The 19,347-nt window shown below is 58.9% G+C and overlaps 1 protein-coding gene across 19 annotated transcripts in view; it reads right to left on the bottom strand.

Moving 5' to 3' along the window:
- Positions 1–19,347, bottom strand: part of LOC122386798 (serine/threonine-protein kinase MARK2-like) — a 67,360-nt gene that overhangs the window by 29,947 nt on the left and 18,066 nt on the right. For 5 of the 19 annotated variants that reach the window (XM_043376393.1, XM_043376395.1, XM_043376398.1 and 2 more), the window contains exons 1-2: positions 17,237–17,737; positions 2,233–2,355 (exon numbers count right to left, since the gene is read on the bottom strand). In XM_043376393.1, the coding sequence (XP_043232328.1) occupies positions 2,233–2,355; positions 17,237–17,554 (441 nt within the window). In that variant the 5' untranslated portion in view covers positions 17,555–17,737. Of the gene's footprint in view, positions 1–2,232; positions 2,356–4,684; positions 5,217–17,236; positions 17,807–19,347 lie in introns of those variants that run through there. The other 14 variants (XM_043376396.1, XM_043376400.1, XM_043376401.1 and 11 more) reach the window with 7 other exon arrangements.

Here is a 19,347-nt window from a genome sequence, read left to right as displayed (position 1 = left end):
GCGGCAAACGGGGCCGCTCTCGGGCGGCGCTGTGACCGTGACGAACCATGTCGTGACCATGACGTGGTCGTGACGTGGGTCCTGCTCGGCTGGCTGGCGTCACGGCAGTCTTCCAGGCGTCACTGCTAGCTGGTTAGAGCTCTCAGCAGATCCCGTGACGCTGATTGGAACACTGCTGATCGTAATCCGCAATGACCTGCCGTGTGACGCTGGGGCAGTGTGCTCTGTATGATTAGCTGTGAGCTGTGAATTGTGATCCGACACACTGTGAACTGTTTCCTGTACGGTGGACAGTGAGCTATGAATTGTGAGCTGTGCTTCAACAGGCTGCGATATGCGAGCTGTATGATGTACTGAGAGCTATGGATTGTGGTCCGATGAGCTGTAGACTGTGTCCAATGAGCTAGCCGCTGTGAGTTGTGAACCGTGAGCAGCCCTCTAACAGACTTGGACGTTGCCTGCAGCTTTAGTCGACCTCCTCCGATCGATGTAAGCTGGATAAGAGCTCCGACCGGCACAGCACTCTGTCAGGTTTCATTCAGAGGTATCTGTCGTGACCACATTGTGATAGCAGGCGAGGTCAGCCGACAGCGGGACCGATTCAACTCAACAACAGGTGGAGAACAAATCGCCATCCACCTCGGTCAGTGGAATTATACACCACCCCGTGCGGGGCAGTCCAGCGAAGCTTGGCATCGCTGCTGAGGTCTTACCACAGCCAGTTGGCACTCATGAACAAAAGCCTGGCACGACACACCGGTGTGGCCACTGGTTGGCAGCACGAAACGGTGCTATGCGTCAAGACAAGGCACGGCACGGCACAGGACATGTCGGGTGCGGGCGCTCCGCGTCAGCGAATCAGTAAGCCACCCACCCTGACGTCAATGGCGACACCACGCCAGCGAAGCTCTCCCGAGCCAAGTCTAAACAAGTGCCGAAAGTTGAATTTGGCAGCACCAGCCGAGTTCCAAAATTGTCCATAGCTCACGATAAACAGGACAGGTTTTGCAAGCATTTACGTTCATTCAGAACTTAACCCTATTCCTGGCGGGGGGGGGGGGGGGCCTCAGGAGCCCCCCCTGAGGTTTTTTGGTTATATCTCCCAAACGCGTTGAGCTAGGAAGCTCAAATTTTCTGACTTTTCTTAAAAGGCTTCTACGCAACATGTCTGAAAATTTTGAGTTGATCTGACCTCAGGTCAGGTCACCAGAGGCGGTTTGGTGACGCTACCTCAGAAAAGTTTGCAATCACGCCAGAGCTAGAGTTTTTGACCGATCAATTTCTTCTCTTCAGAGTTTAGTTAGGGTACCAGTATGTGCAATTTGTATATCTCGGAATTTTGATATCGGTGACCTAAGGTCAGGTCAATTTCGCGACCTCCCCATTATAAGTCAATGGGGGAAAAATCAACTCCCTGTTTTTACCACTAAAACGGGTCGGAATGGCCCCATATACCATACATGACTTCATATACGATCAACCTTCACTACCTTGAGGTCTGTTTTGCTGTTGGGCAGCTGTGAGGTCATGTGACGTCATCAAAGGTCACCAAAGGTTTTTGGCCAATAACTCCGTACAGGAACAAGATACAGACGCGTGGATGGTCTCATTGTGTTCAGCTCGTCAAGACGCATCGAATGATATACATGATGACCTCGAGGTCACGTGACCTGAGGTCAACCTTTGACCTTGACCTTTCGAGGTCAACATATATATCATTCGATGCGGATTGACGAGAGGATCACGATGATGCCCTTAGTTTGTTCCTATCTTGACTACTTCGAAAGTTATTCGAGAAAAACTCTCTCCATATCTAGCGCCGCCATTTTGACTTTTTCGACCCCTGTGACGTCATCTTTGACCTGACCTGAAAATGACCTTAGTAAAAATTGTAGATCTTGGCCGTGCGTATCCGATGCCGTTTACCGCTTGTCGCTATCTTGCTTCGTTCTCGAGATCTCAGGGGGGGCCGAATCGGCCCCCCCGCCAGTTTCTTGTCCCGGCGGAGCCCGCCAGGAATAGGGTTAAACGTAGGTAGCGTTTAATGACGTGATTAATTCAATGGCAGCGGAATCTATAATTAATGTCGCGTGTTTCACAAGTCGCGGATCTCGAGGTACCGTAATTAGCATTGTACCCTGTTGCCGGGAGCCCTGTATTCGCCACTGCAGGTCACAGAGGTCAGTTCGATATCGCACGACCCGGGCCACCCCGGGAGTAGGCGGTACGTACCTCCTCGCCGGTCGGCAAGTGCTTGGCCAGCTTGACCTTGGCAAAGTTGCCCTTGCCGATGGTCTTGAGCAGCTGGTACTTGCCAATGTGCGGCTCAGAGTCCGGCCTCGTCCGTGAGGACTCCTGAAACGGAAAAAGAACAAAATGTAAGAGGCGGAACACACAACACAGGTACACACTACACAAGGGGGCATGAAAAAAGACAAACAAGACAACCAGTCAGGAACGGGAGGGGGAGGGGGCGTGAGGCTGTGGGGAGCGATGGGTGACAATCGCCGAGATTATCGATCGACACCATATGACCAGAGCCCTTAGCGACTATCTATTGATAGCAGATAACAACAGCGCCGCTTTTGTCCACCAACGAATCTCCGCTCGCCGCGAGCCAACGTCTCGGTACGACCGACCGTAGTTCAAGGTTGTATCGGCGGAAACTGATCAATAGCCAATAGTTAGGGACAGGCTGCCGTTTCAGCGCTGGCACCGAGCTGGCAACGGCCGATGACGCCGCCGCTAAGTGGGGACAGATCAGTCGACTTTCAGCGATACGCCGCCTCAGTGCTGACAGCCGTCCGGGCTTAATGATGACAAATCCGCAGTTTTACTGCCGGAGAATCCGCCGAAGTACTGGCGAGGGGTAACGGGCCGGTCTTTACCGACAGACTGCGGCACAACTGTCGACTGTGTCTCAGTGGTAAGTACACCATCAGCCTGTCCGGAGTGGCAGCCCGCGGCCCGCCGACTGACAGACGCGGTCCGTTCAGCCATGACAGGTCCAGTTTGGAGTGGTTCGCTGTCTCGATGTGCAGTTAACCCGTCTGCCCATCTCAATGCACGACATCCTCTAAAACGTTCAGCCAAAGTCTCCTCTGTACATAAGTTTCCTACAACCGTTCATGCGTCTCATTGCACCGCACCACAGCGATCAGAACGTTTTTCTACATCCTCATCTCATCCTACATCTCTGTGCTTGAGCTTGATGACGCTCATCTCATCTCAACAATGAGTTCATCCAAACTCTGCCCACCGCTCAAGCTCGCCCAGATTCCCATGGGCCCGGCCGCGAAGCTCGCTGCTGCACCGTTCCCCCCTCCCCCCTCCCCCGGATGGTCGGTGGCGGCTCATTGAGCGCTAGTTCTCAATGGCCAACGCCAGGCACCGAGGAGAGGAGGCCGGAGAGGGGGCCGGGGAGGGGCCGGGGAGACAGCCGGGCGGGAGGACCGCCCACTTGGACCACCTGCTCACGTGGCGACCCTGCCGACCGGATACCAGGAACTGAGACACGTGTCGCGGGGCCCGCTCGACGTCCGGTCCTCTGAGTGTTCGTGCGAATCGCAATCAGTCGTGTCTCGAGATCGACACAAAGACAGAGAGGTTCGGAGACAGGGGACACGGGTCTGAGTTGGGACACAGTGCAGCGGTCAGCGGAGCAGCGCCGAGTCGCCGAGCCGGCTGACGACTCCCTGACCGTCACGGTGGTGACCAGAGTGGGATAGTCCAAGCGGAACAGCCAGGAAGGGACAGCCAGGAAGGGACAGCCGGAGCGGGACAGCCAGAATGGGACAGCTAGGGAGGGACAGCCAGAGTGGGACGGCCAGAGAGGGACAGTCGAGCGCGACAGCCGTGCGGGATAGCCAGGGTGGGACAGCCAGAACGGGACAGCCACTCACATTACCGCGCCACGCGGGCGGCCCGTCGTTGTTAGATCCACCGTTCGGCGGGTGACCGCGCTGCTCGGCGCTCCGCTCGACGGCCGAGCTGCCGCAGCGGCCGGCTCCGTGGCCGGCCGCTGACCTTGGCCAGCCGGCGACCGTGGCGCCGCGGAGCCGAGGCGGCGACGGCCGACACCTGACCAAGTCGCGTCTTCCGGCCGCACGCCGTGGTCGCGCGGCGCGGCGCCGCCCCCTCGGCCCGGCCGTGACCCCGCAGCTCTGGGCACGGTCACAACCCCGTTCAGAGACGGATAAACAGTTCCACCGGCTCTCACTCAACGGTCTAGCCTCGAGCAGGGAACGCCAGCCGAGGTATAGGGGAGAGACTACCAGAGACGGCATATCCTTCCGCTGCTAATGCGAAGTCCGATGTATCCACTCTGCGCCTATCTGCGTTTGCGATCTCGGCACTACGCCATCGTTTCAGTAGAGGCCGCCGCCAACTCCCTGACGGCGGCGTCAGCGGACCGCCGCGCGCCGCAAAGGTACCGTATCGGTGCGGTCTACGACCGGTGAGTCGCACCCGGGCGGGGCCGCCGCCGCCACCGCCACCGCGGCGTCATCAGTGCCGCCAGCCGTCCATGTCGGTGGCGGCGGCACGCAGCCTGCCCACGCTGAACAAAGGCCCGTCGGTGCGCCCGCTGACTCAGGGGCGGCCGGTCCGGTCCGCTCGGCCGGCGTCCTTATACGGGCCGACCTCCAGCGGCGGCCGGTCGTCGGTCCGCGCCGCTGCTGCTTACCTTGATTTGAGCCACGCTTCCGTCACTGGCGGAGCGCGGCACGGCCGCGGCCCCGGTGCCGTAGAGCGGCGGCCGGCCCGACCGGTGCGACGGCGGGCCGACGCTCACCACGGCCGGCATCGCGCCGCGCCGCGTCGGCTCACCGCCGCTCGTCTGCGCCGGACCCGTGGCGACGGGGTGGGTTGCACCCGGTCACAGGTACCGTCACAGCGTCACAGCGCTCCGTCACAGCGCTCCTCGTCACACCGAGACAGTGCTGCACATCCCACAGCGTCACCACTCCGTCACCAGCGCACCTCCACTGCACCACCGTCACCGCTCCCGTCCCGCTCACCACTGCGCCACAGTCACCACCACGCCCCGGCCAATCGGCCGGCCGCTGCCGGCGCGCTATCACACTGAACTATAACCCCGGAGCAGCGGCGACACCGGCGGCGCGGCGGCGGCGGTGGCCGTTCCGTTACGATTCGCACGGGCGGCATGCGCCGTTTTTGCGGCCAGGCGCCGTCAGCTGGCGCTGGCCGGCCACTACCTGTGTGTGACTCAGCTCGGCGAGACGGCGGGCCGGCCGCTGGGCGGCGCTAGTGTCGCCGCCCGAGGCCGCGCGGGATCTGCTCGGCACAATCCGGTCACATTCCAGTTCGCCGCGGCCGCACGCCATTCAGCGGCGCCGGCCCGGCCAGGTAAACAGGTGGACAGGGGGCGCACAGAGGCGTCTGTTTACACCGGCGCAGAAAAACCGGCCGAGCCGCCGGGCCGACTGACCAAGAGTTGCCGGTGATTGAGAGGGTAGTGGATGAGCGGGGAGGGTAATCAGGAGGCGCTTCGGGACACTGCAGTGAACACGCCTTCGCCGGTAGCGGTACGCCCAGTTTCAGTGCAATATGGTGAATGGTGAAGCGGTGGCAGTCGCTGATGTCAATCCGAGCTAACCCAGCCACCCAAGGATTCATCTCGCCACACCTCGCCTACAGGGGCGCATCCACACCCCGTCGCCACCACCACAACCTCTGCCAGACGCGCCCGGGGCGGTGACATTGGCCCCGGGCAGCCTGCCACATAATGACGTCATCACCAGGGTCAGTGACGTCACCGCCGCCATTGTGTGCCGTCCGTGCCAGGCGGCTGCGGCAGCTAACACGGCCAGCCTCGGCCGACAGGCGGCTGTGGCAGGAATTGGCCGCCCGACTCTGGACATAGAGCTCGAAAGGTCATGATGTTTTACCCAATCCGAGACCATATCTAGGACGATATAGAGTTTATGTCGACCGACCGACAGAAACTGCTTGGATATGCCGTATGAGAATCCTGTTTTACATCAGTACTCATATCTCAGGTCATCCGTACTGTGCTTTCTATGGATGACCTATCGCTGTCTCCAAATGCCACTCGCATAGTCCGTCCGCGAGTGACATGTCTCCACCTCAGACCAGCCACTGTGTCTCACCCTGCATCAGTAGCTGACCCACCCCACGTTCAGCTCCCCGTCATGCCCCTCACATGCAACGCCCATTCCGTCGGCAGCTGTTGTCACCGACCGGACGCGTGCTCTCCCCCGTGTTTGCACGGCCCCACCCCATACCCTCTGTCCGTCCTGTCTGTCTGCCTGTCTGTCTTTGCAGACACGGGAGCCGACCGCTCGGCGACCGGCGGCAGCCGACTGTGCATCTGTGCGAGCATGACTGCCCTGTATAGTCAGCCTATCTGCCTTCCGGGAGCCACTGGGAGCGGTCGGCGGCCATGCCACCGGCAGACAGGTGCAGGTGACAGCCGCGACACAGCAGCATGGAACGTACGGGCCGCAACGTGACCGTCGGCTCAGAGACAGGTAGGGGCATTGCGCCGGATATCGGAGGAAGGGAGAGGGAGAGGGGAGAGAGAGGAGAGGGGAGGGAGGAGAGGGGGAGGGAGAGAAAACCACGCTCGATAGATTCCATTTGCCACTACAGACAATTCAGCTCAGCGCGACTATGTTGAAATCGTCGTGTTCACTAGCCAAAACCTCCCACAAAAGTAACTAGTTTTGGAACATTTTGCTGATAACGACGCAACAACAGCCAGCAATCCTGGGAGAAAACTTTCCCATGATATCATCAACTTTCCAGTGCCGGCTCTATCCAATCTCCACTCTTGTCCCTTCCCAGTCGTGGCCAGACATTTCCGGGACCATAATGAAGCGAGCGTCTCGCCGCCACTTCGCTGTCTCCGTGCGGTTTCCTGCAGTAGCGCGGTGCCAAGTGGTCCACAGAGCAGCAACGCGGGGTGCCCGCTGGACGAGGCAGTTTGGAACTCCGACCACTCGGCCGCAGGAATCGCACACGCGCCGCCACGGACGACCCCCGGAGTGGCCCGGCGCGTGTCACTTGGTGGACAGCGCCGCCCGCAGGGTGGGTGACACACATACCCCGGGACCGGCGGGTAGGAGGGGTCACACAGTACGCTCGGTCACCGCACGCAGAGAGGCGCGCGTGTCAGAGAGGCGGCCTTGACGTTAGAGGACAGGGAGAGGAGAGGGCAGGAGGAGAGCGACTAGCTGACAGCTATCGCTCTGCAGTCTGCACGCAGAAAATGTTAGCTATTGGATGAGTTTGGCGCCGTCACACGAGGTCCTAAGTAGCACAGTCGTCAGCGGTTAGTACACCAGACAGCCCCCACTCCCCCAGCGTCGGTCGAGCTGGCACACACGCGTACCGGCGCCGCGGGGCAGCGGCTCGGTCAAGGCCGACCGATGGCGTCTGGCACCGTCCCAGATCCACCATCCATAACTCGGGGAGGGCGCGGGCCGCCGGGCTGAGGCTCGTCATCCCGCGCCGGACGGTCCGGTCCGGTCCGGGGTGGCCATCAGGGTCCGTCCGGCCACCGTCAGCAGGAGGGAGGAGCGGGCCGGCCCTGGTTCCGGCTGACCTCCGTATCGGCGGCGACCGGCGCCGCCCTCGCCCAATTACACCGGCGAGGTCATTAGAGGACAGAGAGGCTGGCGGTGGCGGCGCCCGGCGCGAGCCATTACAGCTCGTTACTCGAGGGCGTCGGGCGCGGCCGATAGGGGCACCGCCGCCCAGCGCAGTTCAGCTCAGTCAATGGCCGCCCCCGCCCCCGCCCGGCGCCGGCCGCACGACCTCAGACGAAATAGGACGGTGCCGGAAACGAGCCCCGGAAGCAGCGAGAAACATTCACTATCGCGGCGCCGGAGAGCGGGGCCGGAACAGTGAGGAGTCCAGAAATACTGCCATCTCCCAACACCCACACATCGCCTTTCCGGACTCCAAATCCCCCAGTTACCTGCAGTAAAGGTCACTACCGGCATCAACACAGGCTGATCGCCGCTCAAGGAATGACAATGAGTTCCCCGTCGGAACGTCCGACCGACAGCCCATCGGGGCCGCGGAAGCTTTACAAACAGCCGATAAATTCTAACAGAACAGTAACAAAAGCCAGCTGGTCCATCAAGCAGCTGTGATGGAGCACCATTTGCCACAAAAAGCTGCTTTGACGCTGGCTTTCCCAAACAGCTGAGGTGAATGAATGAATGAATGAATGAATGAATGAATGAATGAATGAATGGGATGCGAAATGCTTCTGCAGGGAGGTAAGAACAGCTCTGTCAATCGCACCGCGCCCCGACGACACCTTAGCTTAGAGTGTCAAGTGTCGCTCTGTGCCGACCTGAGTAAATCCCAGCAGCCGGTCAGGTCAGAGGCGAACAATGACGCCCTTTGGGGGCCTCCTGGCGATCAGTTCGTACCGTGCCAGTCTGGCCGGTCCCCCGACCGCTACCGGTGCGGTGGGCAGACGCGACAGGCCGCCGGACGGCCTTGGCCAGTGGCTGCCAGACAGGAAAGCCGCGCCACGGGGCCGTCCGGCGGGCGCCGCTCACCGGACTGACCGCCGCCGCTCACCGGACTGACCACCGCCGCTCATAGGACTGACCGCCGCCGCTCACCGGACTGACCACCGCCGCTCATCGGACTGACCACCGCCGCTCACCCGGGGGAGCAGCACTGCTGCTTCGGTCCCCGGCTCGGCCTCAGGAGTCACTGTTCAGCGTGCGATGAGCTCCACAGGGCCCGGAGTGACGTAGCGGCGGACTGCAAGGCGAGTGACAAGACGCCACGATTCCAGCCCCTGGAGCTAAGGCAACAGAAGGCGACGGACCCACAGGCAGTACATCGAGCCACCGAAATCACGCTCCAGCAAGCCAATGACACCGGAGAGTAGACACCCAGCCAGCGCCTGCCACCCATTCAGTGATCCTGCACCAGACGACCGCACATATTAATGACAGAGGCGCGGCACAAAGTTTCAGACATGCAGAAGATGGCGAAACTCAGCAACAATACTCCGGAAATGGACCAGTTCCCAAGTGTTGAATTCAAATTGCGTAAAGCTTCAGAAGTTTCCGCCAAGAGATATTCAGACGGAGTCGTGGTTCTAGTTCATAGCTATCGTTATATAGTTTCTGCAGTTCCGGGTTCAGTTCAGTTTCAAGGCTGCAGCTTCAAGTGTCCGATACAGGGAGATGGAGCCGCTCAGCGACCCACCCTCAGCAGTACTCTCAGCTCGAAATGTAGAGCTCCAGAGCTTAGTAACAACCAAAGAACAGAAACCGTTCGGCGGTGAAAGTCATGCAACGATCAGGAGCGCTCATACTAAAAATAGTCGACCGACAGGCAAACATCAAATGCCGAATCGACGGCAGACGGACAGCTAATCGCCAGCGGACTGACCAGTCGCCAGGGGGTCCGGCGTCGGTGAGGCGGTCGCCGGCCTCCCACACGACAGCCGCCCGGTCACCGGGTCACGTCGACCGTCCGATTAAAGCGCGCTCAATCATGGCAGCCGTCGACGAGAATCTGCCCGGCGATCAGATCGGCCGACCGGCTGACGTCACGGAAAATATGACCAGCCGTTGACCGAGTCATGAATCGGCGACGACGACGGCTCGCGGTCGTCGGCGCCGGCGGTTCCGACGGCCGCCGGCGCCACCGACGGCCGTTTGGCCGACTTTGGAAAACGGCGGCCGCAGGGCTCTATCACCGGCTGAGAGCGGTCGCCGGGGCCGGTATGACCCATTCGGGGAAATAAACAGGCGGCTTGATCACATCCTAGAGGAGTGATCAAGCCGCCTATTGAAGCCAGCTACACTGAGCCCGTTTCGGCGGAAGAGAGATTTCACTTTACTTTACTACTTAAATAATATCAGGCACTCCTTTCACTTTACTTCCTAGCCATATTTGACAAGGACACATTTCACTTTCTTCGTCCTCATTGAACCACAACCGACATTTTCCTTGACCACTCTAGCCATTTAAACCGAATGCTGTCATCGATGGGTTAGCTAGCAACATCGATATCCACAAAAGGCCCCACCAGCGGAGTGTTAAACTTCGTCTGACAGTGCGCTATGGCCGGTGGAGAGTTCACAAAACGTATAATACACGCATTACACACATCGCTCCATCAAAATCGCCGAAACACACACTGACACATCCAAATCTAAAATTCACATAAGAGTCACCTTCAATAGAACTTCACATTGCCTACGCTGATATCATGAAAGTCTATTTCTGAATACGGCTCATACATTCCGGAACTCACAGGCGTCTTGCGCAAGCATGTTCCGAGCTGTGAGAAAGGTCACCCTGGTGACTCGGCCGACAGCCGAGTCGACTGCATCCGGCGGCGCGGGGGCGGACTCGGACCGTCCGTCCCTCCACACAGCGGGACAGTCCATCTCAGAAAGCCGTCCGTCCTCCACTCCCATGGTAAAGCGGAGACAAACTCCCACGGCCTCCCATGCTTAACCACTCATGAATAAAGGAGAACCAAGATAGATCATGACATCACAGGTACCCAACAGTCTATGGAAGAAGCGAGAAGCACTTCACAGGTCCCTTCTCCTGTCCTCTGTGGAGTGCGCTCATGGTATGGGACACAAACCAGACCAGAGCCAAGCCAGAGCTAACCGGCCCATTCGGACAACCCATGGCACGGCAGCGCCCTCTGTTCTGCCGCTGCCAACAGATGGCGCTCCAGGCGGCGCTGCCGGCGGACGGACGGACGGGCAACACCAGGTGGGCAGCTGACGGACAACATTATTTCCTCCATCAGCCTTTATCTGGCTTTGATTGTCCTCTGATGCTGTGATAGCTCTAGCCCGAACTGCGCAAGGCGCCGAAAAGTGGCAAGGTTCAAAGAGCACCACTGCCGACGTCGAGGGCAGATCGCCTGCATCGCTGCATAGAGAACAAGTCCCTGGATGTCAAGGGACCGGGGACGAGACTGGTGACCGAATCAGCCCCGTGTATCGGTCCCTGAATGCTAATCAGGCCATTATGCCGACTCCGTGTGCAGGCTCCGGCCGCTGCAGTAGCGTGTCAGACACGACTGGCCCGGAGCGCAGCCGGTCGGGAGCGGAGCCCTCCGCGGCCGCCGGACCGCAGGGCTCCACTAAAGGACACTCTGAAGGACGCACCGCCGCGGCCGCCGGGTCGGCGGGTCTCTGTGAGCGAGCCGTCCATCCGGCGGTGGTCCGTCGGCCCCGCTGCACCGATCTCCTCCCCGGCCGGTGTCGCAACCGCGGCCGGGGACAGTGTGGGGCGGGAGGGCGGCGCGTGAGGCCAAACACCGCCGAGCCGACCGCTCGGCCAGGCGACATCACTGAAAAACATTATATCATAACGCCTCTGACGGCCTGATACCGGCGCGAGCGGCCTACAGCAGGATAGATACGCTAACATCGGGATATCATCGGCCGGAGTGGTATGGAGCCTAGTGCTAACAACGAACACACTCGAGAGGACGGTGTCACACTAATAGCGACAGACACACTCGCAACAGCTGGGCTCCAATAAACTGCGCACGAAAAGCGGCTCCAACTCCTTTCACGCCGCACAAGGCTCTCTTTTACCGAGCGCAGGGACACCGGCGAAGGTCGTGGTATAGAGAGTCGCTTCCTGGCGCCACCACCACCGACACAGCTCACAATAGGCCATTCTAATTATTTTTTAGCGCCCGGCCCGAGAAGGCTGGCATGGCTGCTCCCATAAGGAAGGCACAATCAGTGGTGGTGATGGCGCCGGAACGGAGTCAAAGTGAGACTCTCGAGCTCTTTCTCAGCCGCAGAGGCCGCCAGCTGGTGTCACGGCCACCCGTAACGACCCGTGACAGAATGGTGACGGCCCTGTCTTAGTTGGACTCCTTCAAATACCCGTCTATAGTCCCCCACTGGGTCGGGCTTGGCGCTTACTAGTCAGGGCGCTCCGCACGAGGTCAGGGCGCCGCTGAAAGACAGAGACAGCCGATCTGAAGTTTGATAGCCTTTCAGAGGCCAGTGTGACCTCGCGATGGCTAGGATGGTGTTTCGGAAGCCAGCATATCCTCTCGAAGGTTAGCATGACCTCTCGAAGGTCAAGTTGGCCTTTGAAAGGTCTGGAATGCCGCTATGAGGTCAGAGCTCCGGGCGGAAGGTCAGGCCGGTAAATCCGGACGGACGAAGTTAGCCGACCTCCGCCCGATCGGGCCCACCCGCCACCAAAACACACTATTCCTGGCGCTGACCGGGCCGGCTGGCAGCGGCTGCCGTTTCGGGCCGGTGTTCCCAGGAAGGGTGGCGTTCACTGGCTGCCAACAGCCCCCTCCCCGCCGGGCAGAGGTGCCGTGACGTCATCAGATGATCAGGGAGTCGGAGCGTGGGCCGGCCGGCAGCTGTGGCGACCCACGGCCGCACGGGCACGGCACACGACACCTACAGGCCACCGCGACTCGCCAACATACAGCACGGAGAGCAGGCACTCACATTGGAGAAGCTCCACAACAGCAGAACGAACCCGGCATTAGGTAATAAAGCCAACTGCATCCATCAAAGCGACCAGAGACGACAATCCTGTGATTAATTATGCACAACCTCAATGGGACAGTGAAGATCGCTTTCTGAGCGCAAGCTTGTTACGGATAAGAGATTACGGGTCCAATTCGGCCGGGCGGCACAGTCCTCCGGTCGTTTGGATGATTCACATCCGTCAGATAATGAGCCCACTCTGCATTGAGCCGGCTGGATGGGTCGACAGCGGACCAGGCGTGCGTTACTTCAGCGTCCGTTCAGCCGAGACCGGAGCGCAATGCGAAGCACCCGAGTACTCGATATAAGTACCAAACGCCGTCCTTCGCCCAAGCGCATCAGAGTAATGGCATGCCACTGAGTCGATAGACAGGCTCAGCGAAATCCGCCCGCATCGCAATAAAACAGCCCGCAGAACAGACGAAAACAACACAGACGGGCAACACGCACGGCGCAGGGCCGGGGCAACAAACAGGCTCTGTGAGAGACCGCAGAACCCAGCAAGGACTCGCTGCTAGGGGATCAGAACGGTACTTTATTCAGAGGTCAACGTCGGAGAACGGGGATCGTCTACTCGTGTACTCGTATGATTGGTCGTGCTGACGAGGTGGCGCCAGTACCGGCGACAAGTCTGCGATTCTAACCACCCAGCATTATTGAGACACATCCATGAGGAATGAGGATGCATGGAAACTTACGGATCACCCGGACTTGAACCACCACCGTCACATTGTGACGCAGCCGCTGTGTGACACACCCCGTCACTGCGCAGTGACGAGTGTGACGACACTCCGGAGACGGATGTCCCGTCACCCGGCTGTTCGCCCGAGGGCCGCGCGCCAGCAGTGCCGCCCGAAAACGACTGAGCCGGTTACCCAACCGGTGGAAGGAGACACAAAGCACAAACACTGCTGGTGAAATATCGATCGTAGAGTAGTTGAGACAGAGCTGTTGGGCTATCATTCATACAGCTGCTCGTCGTAGAGAGAGAAAAACGACCGAAGATACAACTTTCTCCCTCTTTCTCTCCTCTCCCGTCACCACAGTCAGCCGTTTCTCCCGTCACGTGTTCCTCTAGCGACGGTCCGGCCCGGTCGTGCACTATTCGTCCAGGCTGTCAGCGCTGACAGCGGCGCGAACAGGGTGACTCAGAGGACGCGGTGGCACGCGCCCACCGCCGGGAGTCGCCAGATAGGAGTCTGACTCACTGACTCAGCCCAGCTGCTGGCGACGATGTAGGTCGCGGTCAGCTCCCAGATAACGTCATTGGTCCGATCCGTCCGCCAAAACGCCAGATGAAGCACCCAACATATAACCGTCAAGATGTCGGCCAGGAAAACAAGGTCAACGAGACGCCGATCTAACAACGGTCTACCGCCGAGACATCGATATGCCCATCATCAGTCACCAGGAAAAGAGTTTACCAAAACCAGTCCACCAGCGGGACACCTGTTTACCAACTACCTTCTAGCTCATTGAGAAACCGATCTAACGAACCCTTCCAACGCGGCTTTGATCCAACTAACTACAGTCCACCCTGTCTCCGGGTCCACCGGCCGGCCAGCTATATTCAGCCAGAGCTGGCCATTTATACAGCGTCCGCCGTAAATTGGGCGGCCTTTCGGAGTGGCCACCCCGACTGTCGTCAGGCCCGTCTCGGTCCAGTGTCACCGAGCGCCCGGCCCCGCGAGGTCGATGTTTCGGTGGCCGAGGGGGCGGATCGGAGCACCTCTTCGAGCCCTCGTCGAACAACATTCCAGCGTCGGGAGTTCACCTTTCACGGTGTGACTGGCAATCTGTTGGTGAAAGTGGCCGGCAGCGCACCACGGCGGCGCCGGCAGCGTGCATACGGCCGAGTCGTGCACAACAGCCATCCGAGACTGGAGAGACCGCGGGTCCCGGCTCCCAACGATCGGGCCCAGCCGGCGGTGGGGACCGGGCGACAGGCGCCGCTGGAAGACCCACTCCCGTCCGTGGGACCACCGCATCGCTGAGCCCTCCAGTCTAATGGACCTTTCTCATGGTTGGAGTTTCCTATCTTTGGTCCTTTCCCATCGTTGGGGCATCTTATCTTTGGGCTCTCCCATCGGCGAGCTCTCTCATCACTGGGCCGGGAGGCCCTCCCAACGGCAGCTAGCCACTTCTGCCCCCATCCCCCCGGAAAACCGATCACAGCACGCAAACGAGCGCTGCTGAAATGGGAGCATCAAACGCAGACGGGACAAAAGTGCCCGGCTGCCGGACAGCTTTCCCAGGAAACACAGCGGACCGGATTCCCCAATCTGCAACACCTGTGCGGTGCACATGTTTTTGTGATGGCCACTCATCAAAACAAAGGCCGGCAGTTCACAGAACAATGAGCATGGCTCGCCCATCGCTTTGATGTCCTGAAATGCGCTCAACTAATGCGATTTGCGCATGCCACAGCCGGCCGCGCACAGGCAATAACGAAACAAACTTGACATCAAGGTGCCAGTTCCTGTAACTTGTCCAAGCGGGCTTCCAGTGCGTCTGAAACTAATTGTTTTCTCAAGGACAACAGAAGACCAGGTGACCGTACCGAGAGGCTAGGGACTCCGTGACGGCCAGTGTGGGGCAGACGATGGCAGTCAGCTGACACGTGACCATACACTCTGTCACATATCGTACGGGCTTAAGCAATAAATACAAAAATGTAAAGCATACAGAAACCCTTACCAGTTTATAAAAATTAGCATGCATTAGTCATCTAATCAAACTGAAGAACACGTGCGCGTTCCACGAGCTTTGAGTAAATATCATGTCACTCAATGATATGGCAAACATCACCAACAGACCCACAGGTCCCGGTCAGTGGCCAACAAGACCAGACGACACTTGTTCACAGCAGTTCAGTTCAGAACGAACAGTGACCTTTGCTGTGTGGGTTTTCTTCAATTCCCGTCTGTTTACATTTAACACCCGAGACGGCGGCTGTTTTTCCTGTGCGGTGCAGCTGCGCTAGCAGGCCACCAGTGCGGTTCGCTGGCGATCCGTGAGGAGGCGCTCTTTCACGGCGGATCGCCAACAAAGCGCCGCAGCCGGCCCACATTCGGCATTGTCTCGGCCGGCGGGGTGACGTCACACCACCGGTCGGCACGGCGCCGCGGCAGGGGCCGTGGCAGTCGCTACCTTACAGAAGCGGTAAGGGCCTGCTGGGCAACATTTGGCTCGCCCAGCATGGGGCCGTGACAGTCAAGCCACGGAAAGCAACACAGGATGCGGAAACAGATCTGGCTCACCAGCCCTTCACTTCACATATGCTACCTGTGTCTGATAATTCTGTCTTATCAGTCATTCTTCCAGACATCGTCTCATCAGTCTTTGAGACAGCTGTGTCTCATCATACCTATATCCTCCCAGATAACTCAGCACAATGTCCCAGAGAATCGTGCGTTTCTCGGCGCTTCACTTCTCAAGACTAGATTCATCTCTAGTTAACTTTCCATTCATTTTATCAGTGGAAGCAATAATTGGCGAATGAATAGATACAATCAACCTTAACAATGGTCACAAATTGGACTAACAATTCACAGATCCGTATCGTTCTTCGACAGGAGACAAATGCTTATTCAATTCAGAAACTATAACGGTTCGCGCTGAATAAGCTTGAAGTGGGATAGGAAGGAAGCCTGATCTATTTCTTTATTCTTCCTCATGGACAGTCCCTTTGGTCACAAGTCATTAGACGGTGATAAACGAACTTTTGTCATGATTATGATGCACTGGATGGGCCCCGGGCACTATTAATGAGTCAGTAAATTAATGATGTAATAAGACCACTGTCACGAGGTCACTTAGGAAAACCAAGCACAAGTCCGCTCAGTTAACGAATTTAAGAATAACTAAAGATCAAAGTGTATAGAGCACAAAAAAACAAATTATGTACACAGGGATTTTCCGAACCAAACGAAATAGACGTAAGCGGTCTAACGTCTACGGAAAATACAGAACGTGGTTTGAGCTCATTTAAGGCCAAACTAGTGCCTTGCAGCCTTCACGCTGGGCTACAAATATTTTGATATTTTATCAGACGCGGTCGCGCGACCCGCTACAACCTGACGAAACCAGTAATCCGGTTTTCACTCCGGTGAGATCAGCCAGGTGTAGACTTGGTAATGCTGCCTGAGTAATCCTCGCCCCGACTAATCAGCCACAATCGCAGCGCGCTCTGCATTGCAAACCTTATACAGCACATTGGGACCAAGGACGGCCGGGCACTGACATGTGCTGAGGCGGCATCAGCATACTCAGCACAAACGCAGTCCAGGCAGTGTCACTGTTATGAATGGGACAGTCGAATCCACTGAATATTAACTCGGACGCCGGGGTCGGTATACCGGGTCAACGCCATCAGTCCTTAAAAGGATAGTCAAAGCGCAGCACAGTCAGGGGATCAACTGGAGATTATATAAACTGAGCTCACGTTAACCCTGCCGCGAACTGCAGTGGGTCACCGAGCCCCCTGCAGCTCATGGTTTGAATATCGGCAGTTGAAATTAGCACAGGCGACCAACCGTCATAAACAAGCAGCACGACACTTGCCGGTCCCGCTGTCGGCCTGGTAGGTCAACGAGCCGCTGCAGCTCTCGGTTTGAATATCGGTAATCGAATTTAGCACAGGCGACCAACCGTCCCAAACACGACATCCCGGTCCTGCTGCCGGCCTGGTGCGGTCAGCAGGAAGCAGCACTCACCCGGGCCCTGTTGAGGTTGATGGTCTGCCGCTGGGTGGGTTTCATGGCGCGCGGCGCACCGCCGGCGGCCGGAGCCGGCTGCCGGTGGTGCCGCACACTCCGGTAGTTGGAGACGCGCTCGGGCCCGTGCGCCGGCGCCGCCGAGGAGCCGGCCGCCGGCGCCGACGGCGCGCGACGCGGAGAGGCCGGCGTGCGCGGCGCCGTCTTCTTGGCCGGCTTGCTGCGGCCGCCGCCCGACATACGCTGCGCCCACACTTTGAGGCGCGAGTTTTGCAGGAACTCGGGCAGCATGACTGACAAGTCGGCGCCGATGCCCATCTAGCCGCGGCGCAAGGCCCGGCTTCACTGCGGCCACGAGCGGCCGCCGACGCTGCTGTTCGGGTAACACTGAGCCACGCGCTGGGACGGCTCTCCTCTCGTCGAGCACCGTGTCAGCGGCCGGCGGACACGGGCGAGGAGAGTCGGTCGGCGCGGCGGGCGGCGCAGCGGACGGCTGGAGCGGCACTGACGGCCGGCCGCCGGACGGTCGCCGCGGCCGCTCCAGCGCCGGCGCGCCGCCGCCGCCGGCTCGGACACGGCGCGCAGAGCCGAGCGGAGCGCACCGTCAGCCGGCGGCCGCTCCGGGCGACACAGGTGCTCGGGCCGCCCAGCTGGGGCGCCGACACACCCCCACCCCCGCCCACACGGGGACGGCGAGAGGCACGCCATCGGCCCACTTCCCATTCACAGGTCACCGGTGAGAGGGGGAGAGACAGCTTTTGTCTTCCTCTCCGCCATAACCTCAGGAGCCCCTCAGCTCAGCTGTGCTGTGATAGGCGTCACCGATGAACAGCAGTGTCTATAGATCCGCCTCGTTGCTGTCAGAGAACCGGCGCAGCCCCAGTCGGTCTGACCAGCTGGCCATCGCGGCAATAACGCGGCCGCCGGTCGGCGGCTGATAGCGCTCGGCCCATCGCCACCCATCAGCTATCTGATGCCGCCAAGTGGGCGCGAGGTCGCTGGCTCCAGCCAATATTGGGCGCAATCACAGCCGCCCGCCTGGGATCTCAAATAAATATCAAATCCAAATAGTTCATACAGAAGACCGAGCCGATGCGTGATTCTATTGGATGCTACCATTCTCTAGGTTCGATCAGCACGGCCGGACGCACCGCGTGCCTGTGCGGGGGGCCGGAGGTCGACCAAACACGCCACGAGGTCACCCGAGATAGACAGCGGATACGGCTAACCCACTCGAGTTCGGCATTCAGAGCTCACATTCAGTCACCATAGCGTGGAATATTCCGTCGCACAGGTCAGTCACATTGGAGGAAAATACGCGGATAAAAACGACCATTCAACAAAAATGTGCAGGTATCGGTAGCTCGGTTGGCCCGCATCGGCATCAGATCGCTATGCAGCGTGCACCACTTCTGGGTTTCACCGTCTAGCGATTTGAGCCGGTCTAGTGGTTGCTATATTTGACCGGATTACCTTATACTGCTGAGGAAACTCTGTTCGTTCCGGAGGATGACAATTCGAGATGTTTTGTGTTTGAAGATCGAATGCAAAACGAAACCTGTAAACGAACCGGACCTGCCCGGAAGCGATATGAGCGGTGGCTGTCTCCCAAATCACCCCAGCATGCACAGTCCCAGCCCTCCCGATTCTAACAGCGCAAACCCAAACGCTCCCGATTCAAACCGGCAGTCGGTATTCCCCTCCCCAGGGCCACCTCCGAAGACGCTGCCGCCGGCGCCAGCGTTCAGCCGGCCGCCGCTGATTCGATTCGATCCGATGATGGTCGGTAGTTGGCTCGATCGCACGCCGATCAACAGTCAGCGGTGCAGAGACGACTCAGGCGCCGGTGGCCCGGTGAGACTACAATATGGAGCGCCCAGGCCACCGGCAACACACTCAGCCTCTCAGCATTCATACAACTTCCATTCCGACAACTCCTCGCTTTGACGTCCACTCGTCGGAGCCAGTCTCCAGTCATATATCTGGCTTCGATGCCCCACAGCACCATTCGCGCAGCCGTTCGGTTCGGAAGCCCCACGGTTTTGGCCACAGAGTTCCATGTTTCTGACCGACAAATGCGGCTATGGTCGCTCCTAGCCGAGCCGGTGTGC

This window comes from Amphibalanus amphitrite, unplaced genomic scaffold (assembly GCF_019059575.1).
Source record: "Amphibalanus amphitrite isolate SeventyFive unplaced genomic scaffold, NRLGWU_Aamphi_draft 000263F_arrow, whole genome shotgun sequence".
Lineage (NCBI taxonomy): Eukaryota > Metazoa > Arthropoda > Thecostraca > Balanomorpha > Balanidae > Amphibalanus > Amphibalanus amphitrite.
Note: the sequence above shows the minus strand (reverse complement) of the source record. Positions and strands in the feature narration are given on the sequence as shown.